The sequence below is a fragment of the Salmo trutta genome, chromosome 32 (genome assembly GCF_901001165.1).
Source record: "Salmo trutta chromosome 32, fSalTru1.1, whole genome shotgun sequence".
Taxonomy (NCBI): Eukaryota; Metazoa; Chordata; class Actinopteri; order Salmoniformes; family Salmonidae; genus Salmo; species Salmo trutta.
In genome coordinates, this window is record NC_042988.1 from 24,910,301 (window position 1) to 24,925,125 (window position 14,825).

Consider the following 14,825-nt stretch of genomic DNA (forward strand, 5'->3'; position numbering starts at 1 on the left):
TTCTGCTTTTGTTCTGTGTAGCGCTGTATTTTTCTGCTTTTGTTCTGTGTAGCGCTGTATTTTTCATGGTGTCATTACGTCATCTACCTACGTTATCTAGGTATGTTTGTCAGCTTTAACATCGGTTTTACATATTAGCGTAAGACATCGGGCCGATGTTGGCATTTTTTTATAATATAGACCTTTTCCGATATGCTCACAGATTTATCGTGCATCCCTACTAGACATAATGAAGTATTTTTTTAAATAATTCTGCTGTGTGGCATCGGTCTGGTTTCACCTCGAATCAGACACCTCACTAAATGAACCCCGCTCCTCCATGGGGGAGACGGGGCCAACGCAGCCATGTCGACAGAGGGAGATGGAAGGAGACAGACTTCTCCTCCACCAGAGACTGGAACTGTTCAGACAGGGAGAGAGAGAGAGGGCCAGACAGACAGCACTGTTATTGGAGTCTCACTGAGATCATATTCTGAGTGAACTACTGGGGCCCTACTTTCTACTGTCTTGCTGGACTTTCCTTGCTAAACTTACACTACACATTCACAAAAGTATTATTGTGTGCGTACATGTTAAGTAGCGGTAGCTGAGTCCGTTCAGATACACTTAGTCAGTGGGTTGTTTGTATGTGTCTTGCGTGGAGGTGTTTTGTAATGGTTGTTTTTCACAATGAACTCACACACTCCTCTCATCTCAATTAATCTCTTGTTTGTGTTCTCCTTCTCTACAGCCGGACGAGGCCCAGGCAGACAGAGGGACACAGCCAGAGACGCAGACAGACAGACGTACATTAAGAGGAGGGCTCCCAGACTGACAGACAGAGGGCCCAGCTGGTCCAGCCATGGCATCAGCCAGCAGCACAGATGTTTGAGGTACTTTGATCTGGGTGAGTACCAACTGGGTTGGATATAGGGGGGGGGGGGGGGGGGGGGGGGGCGCGTACCAACACAGGGAAGATGGGTGATTTTGGCTGGGGCAGTGGCTGGTTTGAAGAGACTGAGGGAAATGTTGGGAGAGAAAAAAATAACTAGGAGTGAGAGAATTTTGTTGATAGAGAGGTTACTTTTAGATGGGAGAAGGTGTGAGATTTAGTGTTTGAATAAATGAATGATGCAAAGAAATTAAAGGAGTGGAAAGAGGACAAGGATAGACAAACGAGGAGAGGAAAGAGGGTGGATGCAAAGACAGCAGAATTAGATGTAGGTGGCAGCATTGAATCATTCAATATATGATTCAGATGTGTCTGTCTTCAAAGAGCTAAAGTAACACTTCATTTCTAATAAAGGACTTACAGGTGTGAAAAGGGGAATAATTATCAGTGTTGGTATGAGGGAGGGGAGGATATTGTAACTGTAAATGACCGGTTACAGAACTGTAAACTGGAGAGAACGGAGGATTTTTAAGAAATAAAGTGTTTGTAGACGTTCTAGTAAACTTAACAAATCCTTAAATATTATCTGAAACAACCCTCTAGATGGAACCAAAGGTGAACAGAATCCGTTCTGTAGAAATTGACCATCGCCCACACAGTATTTCTCAGATTAAATTACAAGTATGTATGTTAAAATAGTTCTGTGTGCTTATTGTGTGTATGAGTGATGTGCAGGGCTGACCCTGCAGTGAGAGCCCTTAGCAGTGATCACAGAGACCAGTGTCTCTTTATGGAGACAGAGTAATTAGTTCAGGGCATTAGAGGACCTGTCACTGCGTTTCTCTTATCCCCTTCCACCTCACCTCATCCTCAGTCAGTAGCTCCATCCCCTGTCCCCCTCCCTCACGGCTGCTCCAGGTAATTGACGCCACTTAAGATCATTGAGTGTGTGTTTCTAAAATGTGTATTTTATTTGTATTTTTTATATTCAGTGGCTTTGCTATGCTCTATACTTGCTGGTTTCACCATGCCTGACTGGCCCAGCGTCGCTCACCTGACCTGTCACTCACCCTTGGCTGGCCTGCCAGCTGGCTGCCCGGCCCAACGAGCTCCCAACGCTCTGCCTCTCCTGTTCAGCATAGCAGGGGTGCCCCTGGAGGACCTGGCCTGGCAGTGGACCGGTCCACTCACAATTAGTTAAAAGACACTGCATTACAGACACTTTAATGAGAACAACTATTGTGATCTATGTGAGAGAAACAACTCATGCAAGACTGAAAATCTATGGTGGATGAAACCTCAAATCGCTTCATATAGACTTTATCCAAGCTGTTATTGATTGGTTTACTTTATTTAAGCAGTAAGGCCAGAGGGTTAGTGGTATATGGCCAATATACCATGGCTAAGGGCTGTGTCCAGGCACTCCACGTTGCGTCGTGCCGAGCACAGCCCTTAGCCGTGGTATATTGGCCATATACCACACCGCATCGGGCCTTATTACTTAATTATACCATGGTATTGTTAAATACTTGTTTCTGATTGGCTTGAAGGGCATTCTAGAGTATGTTATTTCTCTAAAATGCATGGTATATTTGCACAGAAGAATTCAATATAGTTAATTCTTACATGTTCTATGTTTGAGCTGCTTTTGAAAGCAAAGGTCAAATTGAAAACATTGGCATTGTTCAATTGGATTTTTCATAATAGCATGCTAGGACTGATGGTTTGGTTCGCTAAACTAGCAAGTATGTTTGTTTTGGTTACCAAGGCAACTACTGTAGCTGTCTAGTACATTTTCTAGCTACTTCAGTGGATGTTGAATGCATTTCTTGCGTGGTGTTAAATTCTAGACATGGTATTAAAGGGATAATCAACTAGGGGCTCACTGTGTTCTCTGGAAAATAATGCACCTAGCGCGTCGTGGAACACGATTTCCACGTCTTTATTTATTTAACCCTGTTTTCTCCCCAATTTCGTGGTAGTTAGTCTTGTCTCATCGCTGCAACTCCCGTACAGACTCGGGAGAGGCGACGGTCTAGAGCCGTGAGTCCTCCGAAACACGACCCAACCCAACCTAGCTTCCCGGTCGCGACCGGCTGCGACTGAGCCTGGGCTCGAACCGAGTCTCTGGTGGCACAGCTAGCGCTGCGATGCAATGCCTTAGACCACTGCGCCACCCGGGAGGCCGCTGCACTGCTTCTTGACACAATGCCCTCTTAATCCGGAAGCCCGCCGCACCCAAGTGTCGGAGGAAACATCCGGCCCGCCACAGGAGATGCTAGTGAGCGATGGGACAAGGACATCCCTGCCGGCCAAACCCTCCCTTAACCTGGACGACACTGGGCCAATTGTGCGCCGCCCCATGGGTCTCCTGGTAGGCTGCGACTGAGCCTGGACTCGAACCCAGAGTCTCTGGTGGCACAGCTAGCACTGCGATGCAGCACCCATGCTCCACTCAGGAGGCCACGTCTTTCATGATTATCGATAGATAATAGTCCCTCATTAATTATCCCTTACATGATTTGATCTTTGAGACCACGTAACAATGGACCTGTCAGTGCTGGGAAAGGGATCCTTAGGACTTGTCTGATATACACATCTAACCCAGTCATTACTCCAACCATATTGCATTTACTCACTAACACATGCTAACAGACGTATGTGGCAGCTCAACGGACATATGTGACAGTCCAGGTTTCCATCTTAAAGGTCTTTTCACAGTAATTCTTTTGGGACGTATTACTGCCCAGCGGCCAACTTTGATCAACTATGCTCTACATTCACTGACTGGCATTGCCTGTCGCTTGGCAACCTGGAAAGGTGTTTGATTCCTCTCCCTTTCTTTCGCCTCCTCAATCGCTCTTCTCTTTCACCTGGTTTCTGTCTTGCATTCGGCCTCCTGGTTCTAATTCCAGTTGCTGCGGCAACCCTGCAGCTTTTCTGCCGATGGCTCCCCCAGTCTCAAACAGGCTGCTTGTGTGGAGTTGCTTAATGATTAGGTTTTATTTCTATTTCTCCTCCTGAAGGGCCACATTCCAACTGTGATCAGCTCCTCTACACCCTGTATATCTCTCTTTCCTTCTTTCCTTTCCTCACTTCAGCCACAGCTTCCCTTATGCATCTACAAGTACTTGCTCTGTGATGTGCCGTTGTTTACGTCTACCGGTTTGTGAATTGTCTCCGTTTGAGTGGGGACTTTCTCACTCCATCACTCTCTCTGCGTCATTGTCTGGTGTTGTCACCATGAGTCTGCTGGAACTGAATCCGTCTCGGTGGTGAGTTTGACTGGCCGGGTGGAGAATGGAATGTGCCAGACTAATGACTCCATTAGTGTGTGTTAATCTGTGAGAGGTGTGGCTGGGGGAAAGTTAACTCCAGCACAGACTGACAGGATGGACTGGAAGACTAAAGGGTCTGGCTGCTGAGAGTGATGGCTGGAGTATTATGTTGAGGATAAGCGGCAGTGAGGAGAATGGGTAATGTTAAACTAAACTGGTGTGCTCTGAGAAGCAGTGAGGACTTTTAAAATGTCACCCGGCACTGTGTGTGTGTGCGCATCCGTGCACGCCCAACACCAGAGCAGCCTTATCTGCCTGGCATTTCCAACCTCAGAGAATACTGCTGCAGCCGGCGCTATCTGATGACTCACCAAAAGGCCTCTCGGAGAGAACATATTGAGAGGCAGCGAGCGCAGGTACACTTAACCTTAACATGAATTAGGAAAGGTTAGATGGGGAGGGTGAGGTACAAGGTGGGGACAGCCACTTACAGCACCGTTATTGTTTGGATCTTATCTTAATAGACTCTGGCTTTGTGGATGTGATGCCTGTTGTCTGCCAGGCAGCTTTGCACAGTGCTCTGTGGCCAGGTAATACACTGATCCTGGATCAGATCAGACTGGATGTTAAGTTGACAACATGCCTCACTGAGATGGCCAAATGGTCTGGAATCAGGTTGCAAAAGTTGCAAAGCTTTAGAATTTTGTATATTTGTCCCAGTCCTGAGTCAAGACAGTGTCGGGTCTGAGTACTGACTAGACGCGGTGGCATTTAGAGGCCAGCCACCACACACACACACACACACACACCAAGGTGTCTGGAGTCTAGATGTACTCAACACTCAGCGTAGTCTCAACACTTCATCACAACCGCAGGGCTTTAAAAAGAAAGTTTGGCCATACCTACGGGTGGTGGCATCTGTTAGTCTTCATGCTTCTACACCTTCCACAGAGAGGAGCTGCTCATTCTCAGCATTCACTGTATAACTAACTCACTGTTTAATTCATGTATGGATAATATACATGTAGAAAGGTGAGATGGAAGTATGTAAAGCATTTTTAATAGTGCTGCAGAAATGTAAATGAGGGAAGAAGTGTGTGTGTGCGTGCGTGCAGTACGAGGTGGAGTGTGTAAATGTGGTAATTGGGAAGCAGAGTGACGTCGGGGCACCAGAAGAGTAGCCCCTGTCGCATGGCGAGCAGCAGACGGATAGAGCTGAACTTATTAGTGCTGCTGCCTTCCCTTCCTTTCCCCCAGCTGAAAAGAGCAACACGAGAAGACGGAAAGAGGGAGAGCACAGCGTTTCCTTCTTTACCTCCATCTCATCTCAACCCCTCCCTCTCTCTATTCTCTCCCTCCTTCCTTTCTGCTTGTCTACTGTGTTGAGTGTTTGTCCAAAAATGGCCAAGAAAAAGTCCATGTTACTTGTTGTATTGTCTCTGTCCATGCATTACCCTTCACTTGGACCCTCCATCATCTGACTAGCCCTTCTATCTCCATTACTAGACACAGCTCTGGCGATGGTGTACTACAGTGGGCTGACATGCCTATTCCAGGGGGTTTGTGCTGTTGAATGGTCCTGCTTAGTCTCATTGTGGGGGGGCCCACATGTTCTCCTGAGAGGGGCACAAAGGGAGGCTGTGTTCTCTGTTAGAAATGAGGGAGAATCTTCACAGAGGTGGGGTGACGGCGAGGGGCAAGGGGTGTACACCGTTATCTCCCTGTGGCAGGCGTTTGCCCTTGATCGCAGTGTCTCAGCACACAGCATGACAACTTAAGAGAGGGGTTGATCTTAATTTGTAAGTCGCTCTGGATAAGAGCGTCTGCTAAATGACTTAAATGTAAATGTAAAATTAGCTCTGCTGAAGTACCGTAATTTCCGGACTATTAAGCGCACCTGAATATAAGCCGCACCCACTGAATTATTTTGAACATAAATAAGCCGCACATGTCTATAAGCCGCAGGTGCCTACCGGTACATTGAAACCAATTAACTTTACACAGGCTTTAACGAAACATGGCTTGTAACAAAAATAAATAGGCTTTAACGAAACACGGCTTGTAACAAAAAAAAAAATATTAGCAGTAAGCTTTAGTTGTCTTTTTGCACTGAGTCAATTCCTCACGCTGCTGTTTCCAACGTCTTATCATCGACTCATTAAGACCAAGCTCCCGTGCAGCAGCTCTATTTCCTTTTCCAACAGCCAGATCAATCGCCTTCAACTTGAAAGCTGCATCATATGCATTTCTCCGTGTCTTTGCCATGATGAGGGTGACAAAATGACTACCGTAATCAAAATGATGGGAAGTTTGAGAGCGCTCGATTTAATCTAAACAGTAAACCAAAAAGTTGTTTGACCTTAACCTGTTCGGCAATTTCATTGGTCTAATGAAAGCTTCATGCCGCCAAAAAACTGAGCACGTCACAGAATGTTATTTATTTTATTTTTTTAAATTGAAAGCGGAAAAAATCCATATTAGCCGCGTCATTGTTTAAGCCGTGAGGTTCAAAGCTGGGAAAAAAGTTGCGGCTTATAGTCCGGAATTTACGGTATGTGTTTTTGAAGCTGATATGCTGGTGGTGATTGCAGCTATAGGTGTTCACATTCTTCCATGACTATATATTGCTCCTAAAGTAGTTTAGTCTCTCTCTGTGAGATGCCTTGTGGAGAGGCAGGTGGGCAGTGGGTGGTCTGGGCCTTGGTGTCTGACCCTCACTGTCAGCTGTGTCTCAGGTTGTTAGGGAGTACGTTTAGAAATGACAGGTTTCCATTTGTAATGAGAAGAAAAAAGCCTGTCCTCAACTCAAAACGCTCGCCCCCTTGTCTTTCTGTTTCTCGATGCAGCAGTGGACCTTAGTAGACCCACACACTCTCTGGCGTCTCTCTCGCGCTCGCGCTCTGGCCTCTCTCTCTCTCTCGCCCTCTGGCGTCTCTCTCTCTCGCGCCCTCTGGCGTCTCTCTCTCTCGCGCCCTCTGGCGTCTCTCTCTCTCGCGCGCGCCCTCTGGCGTCTCTCTCTCTCGCGCGCGCCCTCTGGCGTCTCTCTCTCTCTCTCGCGCGCGCCCTCTGGCGTCTCTCTCTCTCTCTCGCGCGCGCCCTCTGGCGTCTCTCTCTCTCTCGCGCGCCCTCTGGCGTTTCTCTCTCTCTCGCGCGCCCTCTGGCGTTTCTCTCTCTCTCGCGCGCCCTCTGGCGTCTCTCTCTCTCGCGCGCCCTCTGGCGTCTCTCTCTCTCGCGCGCCCTCTGGCGTCTCTCTCTCTCGCGCGCCCTCTGGCGTCTCTCTCTCTCGCGCGCCCTCTGGCGTCTCTCGCGCGCCCTCTGGCGTCTCTCTCTCTCGCGCGCCCTCTGGCGTCTCTCTCTCTCGCGCGCCCTCTGGCGTCTCTCTCTCGCGCGCGCCCTCTGGCGTCTCTCTCTCTCTCTCTCGCGCCCTCTCTCGCGCGCCCTCTGGCGTCTCTCTCTCTCTCTCTCGCGCCCTCTGGCGTCTCTCTCTCTCTCGCGCGCCCTCTGGCGTCTCTCTCTCTCTCTCGCGCGCGCCCTCTGGCGCTCTCTCTCTCTCTCTCGCGCGCCCTCTGCTTCTCTCTCTCTCTCATCTGCGCGCGACCGCTGGCGTCTCTCTCTCCTCTCCGCGCCCTCTTGGCGTCTCTCTCTCGCTCTCTCGAGCGCCCTCTGGTCGTCTCTTCTCTCTCGCGCGCCTGACGTCTCTCTCTCTCGCGCGCCCTCTGCGTCTCTCTCTCGCGCGCCCTGGGCGTCTCTCTCTCTCGCGCGCCCGTCTTGGCGTCTCCTCTCTCGTCGCTGCGCCCATCTGGGGCGTCTCTCTCTCTCGCACCCTCTGGCGTCTCTCTCTCCTCCGCAGCGCGCCCTCTGGCGTCTCTCTCTCCGGCGCCGCGCGCCCTGCATGGCCGTCTCCTCGCGCGGCGCGGCCCTCCTGGCGTCTCATCTCTCGCGGCGGCCGCAGCCCTCCTGGCGTCTCTCTCTCGCGCGCAGCGCGCCCTCTGGCCGTCTCTCTCTCGCAGGCGCGGGCGCGCCCTCCTGGCCGTCTCTCTCTCGCGCTGCCGGCGCGCCCTCTGGCGTTCTCTCCTCGCGCGGGTCTGCGCAGCCCTCTGGGCGTCTCATCTCTCGGACGCGCGCGCCCTCTGGCGTCTTCGCCTCTCGCGCTGCGCGGCCCTCGGGCGTCCTCTCTCTCTCTCTCTCTCTCTCGCGCGCCGCGCCCTCTGGCGCTCTCATCTCTCTCCGCGCGCGCCGCCCTCTGGCGCTCTCTCTCCTCTCAGCCGCGCGCGCCCTCTGGCGTCTCTCTCTCTCTCGCGCGCGCGCCCTCTGGCGTCTCTCTCGCGCGCGCGCCCTCTGGCGTCTCTCTCTCGCGCGCGCGCCCTCTGGCGTCTCTCTCGCGCGCGCGCCCTCTGGCGTCTCTCTCTCTCTATCTCGCGCGCCCTCTCTCTCTCTCTCGCTCTCTCTGGCGTCTCGCTCTCTCTCGCTCTCTCTGGCGGCTCGCTCTCTTTCTCGCTCTCTCTGGCGGCTCGCTCTCTCTCTCTCTCTCGCTCTCTCTGGCGGCTCGCTCTCTCTCGCGCGCACTCTGGCGGCTCGCTCTCTCGCGCACGCACTCTGGCGGCTCGCTCTCTCTCGCTCTCTCTGGCGGCTCTCTCTCTCTCTCTCTCTGGCGGCTCTCTCTCTCTCTCTCTCTCTCTCTCTGGCGGCTCTCTCTCTCTCTCTCTCTCTCTGGCGGCTCTCTCTCTCTCTCGCTCTCTCTGGCGGCTCTCTCTCTCTCGCTCTCTCTGGCGGCTCGCTCTCTCTGGCGGCTCGCTCCCTCTGGCGTCTCTCTCTCTCTCTCTCGCGCGCGCCCTCTGGCGTCTCTCTCGCGCGCGCGCCCTCTGGCGTCTCTCTCTCTCTATCTCGCGCGCCCTCTGGCGGCGAGCTCTCGCGGCGCCCTCTCTCTCTCTCTCTCTCGCTCTCTCTGGCGTCTCGCTCTCTCTCGCTCTCTCTGGCGGCTCGCTCTCTTTCTCGCTCTCTCTGGCGGCTCGCTCTCTCTCTCTCTCGCTCTCTCTGGCGGCTCGCTCTCTCTCGCGCGCACTCTGGCGGCTCGCTCTCTCGCGCACGCACTCTGGCGGCTCGCTCTCTCTCGCTCTCTCTGGCGGCTCGCTCTCTCTCGCTCTCTCTGGCGGCTCGCTCTCTCTCGCTCTCTCTGGCGGCTCGCTCTCTCTCGCGGCTCGCTCTCTCTCTCTCTCTCTGGCGGCTCTCTCTCTCTCTCGCTCTCTCTGGCGGCTCTCTCTCTCTCGCTCTCTCTGGCGGCTCGCTCACTCTGGCGGCTCGCTCTCTCTCGCGGCTCGCTCTCTCTGGCGGCTCTATGTTAGACCATAAATCTAATATAGATCTAAATCTAATAAGTCTGTCTTAGCTCTCATATCTGTCAGTGTAGACCAGTCAAGTTGTCAGGGGCAGGAATGACTGTCACAACAATGTTGTTGTATTTCGAGAACAGAAAATAGGCCGAATGCCTGGCAGCTTTGGTCAGCATATGTTAAAAATAAAACAGTTAGGCACATTGATTGTTTCCAGGCAACACGAGTGTGAGAGGAGAGGAATCAGAAGAGACAACTGGAGGGTATGGAGAAATGGAGCTTAAGACAGGCTTAGTATTTGGTCCCTTTATGAGCAAGGACTGCTAATTACCAAGCTCTCTAGTCCTCAAAAAATGTGTTTTGCAATCCACTTGATGTTTAAAATGGAGGCGAAAGCGTGTTACCTGGCAAAGTCAAACTGAAGGACATCTACTTAAAAAACATTATCTAATTCTCTTTTTGTTTGCTTTTTCTCTCATGCTCTCCTTTGAATTATAACACCCAATTTATAGAGCATTTTAGAGTATCTCTCTGGGTTGTTTATCAGGTTGCAGTTTTAAGTTCAAAGGAGATTTGGGTCCACATTGAGACACTTTTTTTCGTTATCTGAAGCAAAAAAGCTCTCGGAAAGCTCTCTTCTTACCTTACTGATTGCTTGGAGCTTATTATGGAAGTCAATCGTCACTTCACATTTACAGATAGTTACATCTATGTTTACAGCTCATGTCCTCTGCTAGGTGTAATGATTGCTTTCACAGATATGAACACGGGCTTCCAGAAGATAGGAGTGTGGGTTGTAGAGACTTTGTTGAGGGAAGTGCACAGGTCAATGAGAGAATACAGTAGATCGTCATGTGGGGATTTTTCCTGATGGTATGAGCCTTATGGTCCCATGTTAAGTCTTACATGGGATGAGCTTAATTAAAAAGTATGTAATCTGACTTTTTTTGTGTGTGAGTGAATACGTGTGCAAGGTTTTCTGTTTATCTTGATATTTTTGTTTGTTTTTGGCAGTTTCTCTTTGTTCACATTTTGTACCATATTTCTCTCTTGGCCAGTCTCTAACAATGGAGTACCAGATACCAAGAAGGTCACTGAGGGAAAGGAAATGGATCACCAGAGTTGTTTCCATAACCACCAATAGCAAGTAGCACCATCCATCTAAAATGTGGTTACTGCCGTGTTATGGCAATCAGCAGCCTTTCATGCTCCTCTGTTGGAGACTAATGGAACAATGGAGAAAAAATGAAAACATTTAAACAAGGCGAAGAGAGACTCCCTCTCACTTAATTTGCATTTTAATTATAAATCGCATAATTACGAGTAAGGTATCACACCAGCCTCTCTCTCCCTCCCTCTTCCTCCCAGCTTCGCTTCATAGATTAGAAAAACTCTAACTCCAAGTATTTCTTAAGGGTAGATAAATAAATAGGGGGAGGGGGAAAACAGCAGACTGCGGCAAGGCAAAGGTTAAAGCAGCATTACTATTAGCTCTGAAGTGTGTTGGTTTATACACAATCCCTCCTGGCAACTTGATGTGCAGGAGATGGATATATAGCTACGCTCTACAGTTATGTCTGTTCAGAAGTTCTTCTATGGGTGCTGTCATCTTTAATCAGGAGAAGGTTGGTGTGTTAAGGGCTCCTAAAGCTCAACACTATTTGTCTTTTGTCAGGAAATCCTGTCATTTTGGAAAAAGTTATACTTACATGTGGTGTTTGACTGTGCCTATGTGATTGTATGTGAGCTTACAACTGTGTTTGTCTGCCCTTACAATTGCACACAGTTAGGTGTTCCGTTGTGAGTGTAGCTCTAATTGATCCTACTGGAACTGTGAGCAAGGATTCAGACCTGTGACTTAATTAGAGTACAGATAGCAAGGCTTCAGATCTGTGACTTAATGAGAGGGGACTAGGTCACACGGCAGCTGGCCAGCTTTGAGGGGAAGCAGGGAGGGGGAGAGGGTTGGAATATAAGATGTGATGGAGCCAAAGAAGGGGAGAGAGGGAGATCTAGGTTTAATGCCATGGCAGCCTTCTGGGGGCTATAGAAAGCCAGAGAAAGGGGGTTGAGTTGGAGGTATACTGAGGGAGAGAAAGGTGGAGATCTCTGGGTAGGGAGTCAGTGATATGGAGCCAGATAATGATATAGTATCAGTTGGGCTGTCTCCACGGTTCTCGTAGGGCTTTTGTCTGAGTGGCTCTTAATCCATTTCTCCTGCCTGCGGCTCTGCAGCCCCGGCTCTGCAGCCCCGGCTCTGCTCTGACACACTCCTTGCCTCTGGTCTTTGTGTGTCTGGGGGATCAGGGCAGCTCTGTGCTGAGCTGGCTGGACAGCCACAGCTCAGCTTACATGCACCACAACCATCACGTGTTTTTGTCAGAGCTGTACATGTCTGTCATACAGGTGCTGTATGTTACTCTTCCGACTGTCAATCCTACCTGGAACTGCACTCCTTATATGTTGTATTCTCTTGCCTTTAAGGCCAGTATCTCTTCCTGTCTTTTACTGTAGCCATCATACTACATTATCTTCTCTCCAATCTCTCTTACCTTAGCCTGTTACTCTTGATTCCTCTATCTGGAAATCAAGTTATCCACCTGTTCCTTTGACCCCCACTGATGTTGGAGCAGTTTTTATCCCCGACTCAGTGAGACTCCTAGATATTAGCGCTGATATGATCACACTTCAACTGCTCACCACACAGCATCCGGCTAGCCTGCAGGGACAATTATACATTCTCTAATAGCAGTGTTTCAGTGATCAGTTATGACTGGTCTGTCTGTCTAATTGGTGGGGAACCTTCAGTCAGTACCGTGTGTGTTTTTCAAATGGGGGTCAGAGCCTTCAGCTGATCAATCTAGTCTGGTCTGGACACACTGCTTTAATACGCTCCCTTTCATCGCTCTACCACCCTAGCCGCTTTTAATTCAACCTGACCTTCTAATTAGCAGACTTCATTAACCCTCTGTCAGATGTCTCGCTGGAGGGAAGGGGTGGGGGAGGAGGGGGGTGATGTTAAAATAAGGTAACGAGAATCGACGTATTTTGATATGTGGATAAACTTCACCCCCCCACCCCCACTTCCTCTGGCTGCACATCCTCCCCCTGGCCAGGTGGTGGCGGTGTCTGGCTGCTCGGCGCTAGCTAGCGTGTCTTCTCCTCTCAGCAGGAAGCGGGCCCGGAGGGAGAGGCTGGTGGGTGGTGCCGTGTATTTGATGTTTCTCTTTCATGTTGCAAGTGAAAGGGAATTTAAATGGAGAGCCGTTATGCGTATGCTTTTCCCCCCCAGAATGAATGTTTTTTTTCTTCTTCTGAGTAGAGCAGTAGCCAGCTGTAATGAATTCCAGAAGGGGTTCCATCCTCTTCTTCTCTTGTCATCCAGCAGAACCTCCTATTTGACAGCAGGCCCGGCGTCTTTAAGTCCCTGCCACATGTTGGCATGTTGTTCAGGCTATATTTTAACTATTCTATATGGATGTATTTAGACACTCACTAGTCCAGGGGTGGGCAATAACTTCGGCTTGAGGGCCACCCCGGGATTTCAAAAATCAGCACTTTTTTTCCCCGGACTGATTTGTTTGTGGACCAGAGAAAGGACAGTTATTTGAAAATGTAGAGGTCCATTATCACTTCTCCATACATTGTCTAGTTTTAGAATTTCAATACATTTACATTTGTTTTACTCAAACCACCCCGGGGAATGGTCTTGGAGGCCGGAGACAGCCTGTGGGTCGTATGTTGCCCACTCCTGCTAGTCACTACACAAATTGACCACACTTGCACTAGTGTAGGATTATGTCTATCTAGAAATGTTCAATATAAACCCAGAGCTTTGTTCATGTGGTTCCTTTTTATTTATGTTTCTCAAACTAGAGTATGTAATAACTTGTGTTTATTAAGAAGTGTACTGTTGAATCTGCAAGCTCCCTCCAAGCTACTGCCTAGCTGTATATTAACTCTAGGAGGGAGTGAATGGAGTGTTGTTCTGAATGCTGATAGATTGGAATCATGGCTGGTCTGCCACATGAGTAGACTAAACCCCCACTGGAACGTTCTAGTGAGAAAGAGAACCACGAGGTACATGGGATGCCTCGACTGTCAGTTAGGCTACCTGAACTCACCTGAGATGACTGAGAAACATTCATATTGCCCCAGTTCCAAGGTGGCGTAGCAGTCCAACGTCTTTGTCCTCGTCGTGTCCCGTGTATATATATTTTTTCTTCACATATATTTTAAAAATATATTTTTCTTAACCTCAACTACAACATAATCTCCTGCAATCCGCCTCACCCATGTGGTATGGATCTGCTATTTTCTTTCTTTTGAACCGGAACCCCCAACAGAAGCTAGCCAGCTAACTAGGTCGTAGTCATCGGCTAACCTTTAGCCCGGACAACTCTTGCCAGTCTGCACAGCGCGACTCAAATCAGACGTATTTTTTTCCATATCTCTGGTTTCCTACCGCAAGCTCTGAACCTTTTCACCTGGATCATCGCAGCTAGCTAGCTGCTATCCGAGTGGCCACTCCTGGCTAACGTCTCTGTCCCGAAGCAAGAACCAATTAGCCTAGAGCTAGCCTTTGCTAGGCCCATCTCCCGGTCCGTCAGCCACTCCTTGGGCTACAATACCTATTTTGCCAATTGGCCTGTACCCCTTTTACTGCTGACACGGAGCCCCGCCAATCCATCACGACTGGACTACGGACGTAATCTGCCCGAGAGGTGTTTTCCAACTGGCTCCTCTGTCGCGTTGTCCCCTGAATGCCCATCTGCTAGCCTGCTAGCCGCGGCCCGCTAGCTGTCTAGAGCATATTGGACTGTTAGCCGAATAGATCCATCCAAAATAGGCCACTATGCCTATTTTGCCAATTGGCCTGGACCCTTTTACCACACCAAGCCCTGCTGATCCATCACGACTGGACTGCCAACGTAACAGCACGAGGGGGCTACAACAGACTTCTTCCTTTGACGTCCCCTTTCTGCTAGCTTGCTATCCCCGGCCCGCTAGCTATCCCCGGCCCGCCGAGCTACTCACTGGACCCCTATGATCACTCGGCTACGCATGCCTCTCCCTAATGTCAATATGCCTTGTCCATTGCTGTTTTGGTTAGTGATTATTGCCTTATTTCACTGTAGACCCTCTAGCCCTGCTCAACACGCTTTAGCAAACCATTTAGTTCCACCTCCCACACACGCGGTGACCTCACCTGGTTTAAATTATGTTTCTAGAGACAATATCTCTCTCATCGTCACTCAATGCATAGGTTTACCTCCACTGTATTCTCATCCTACCATACCCTTGTCTGTACATTATGCCTTGAATCTATTCTTCCGTGCCCAGAAA

At 49.7% G+C, this 14,825-nt stretch overlaps 1 protein-coding gene across 2 annotated transcripts in view; it reads left to right on the forward strand.

The window, feature by feature from the left end:
• LOC115171535 (speckle-type POZ protein A) overlaps window positions 1-14,825 on the forward strand; it is a 49,227-nt gene that overhangs the window by 20,871 nt on the left and 13,531 nt on the right. The window contains exon 2 of one of the 2 annotated variants that reach the window (XM_029728467.1): window positions 731-886. Coding sequence is in view for 1 of the 2 variants with exons in the window: in XM_029728466.1 (XP_029584326.1) it covers window positions 864-872 (9 nt within the window). In the remaining variant the exon portion in view is untranslated. The remainder of the gene's footprint in view (window positions 1-730; window positions 887-14,825) is intronic. The other variant, XM_029728466.1, reaches the window with a different exon arrangement.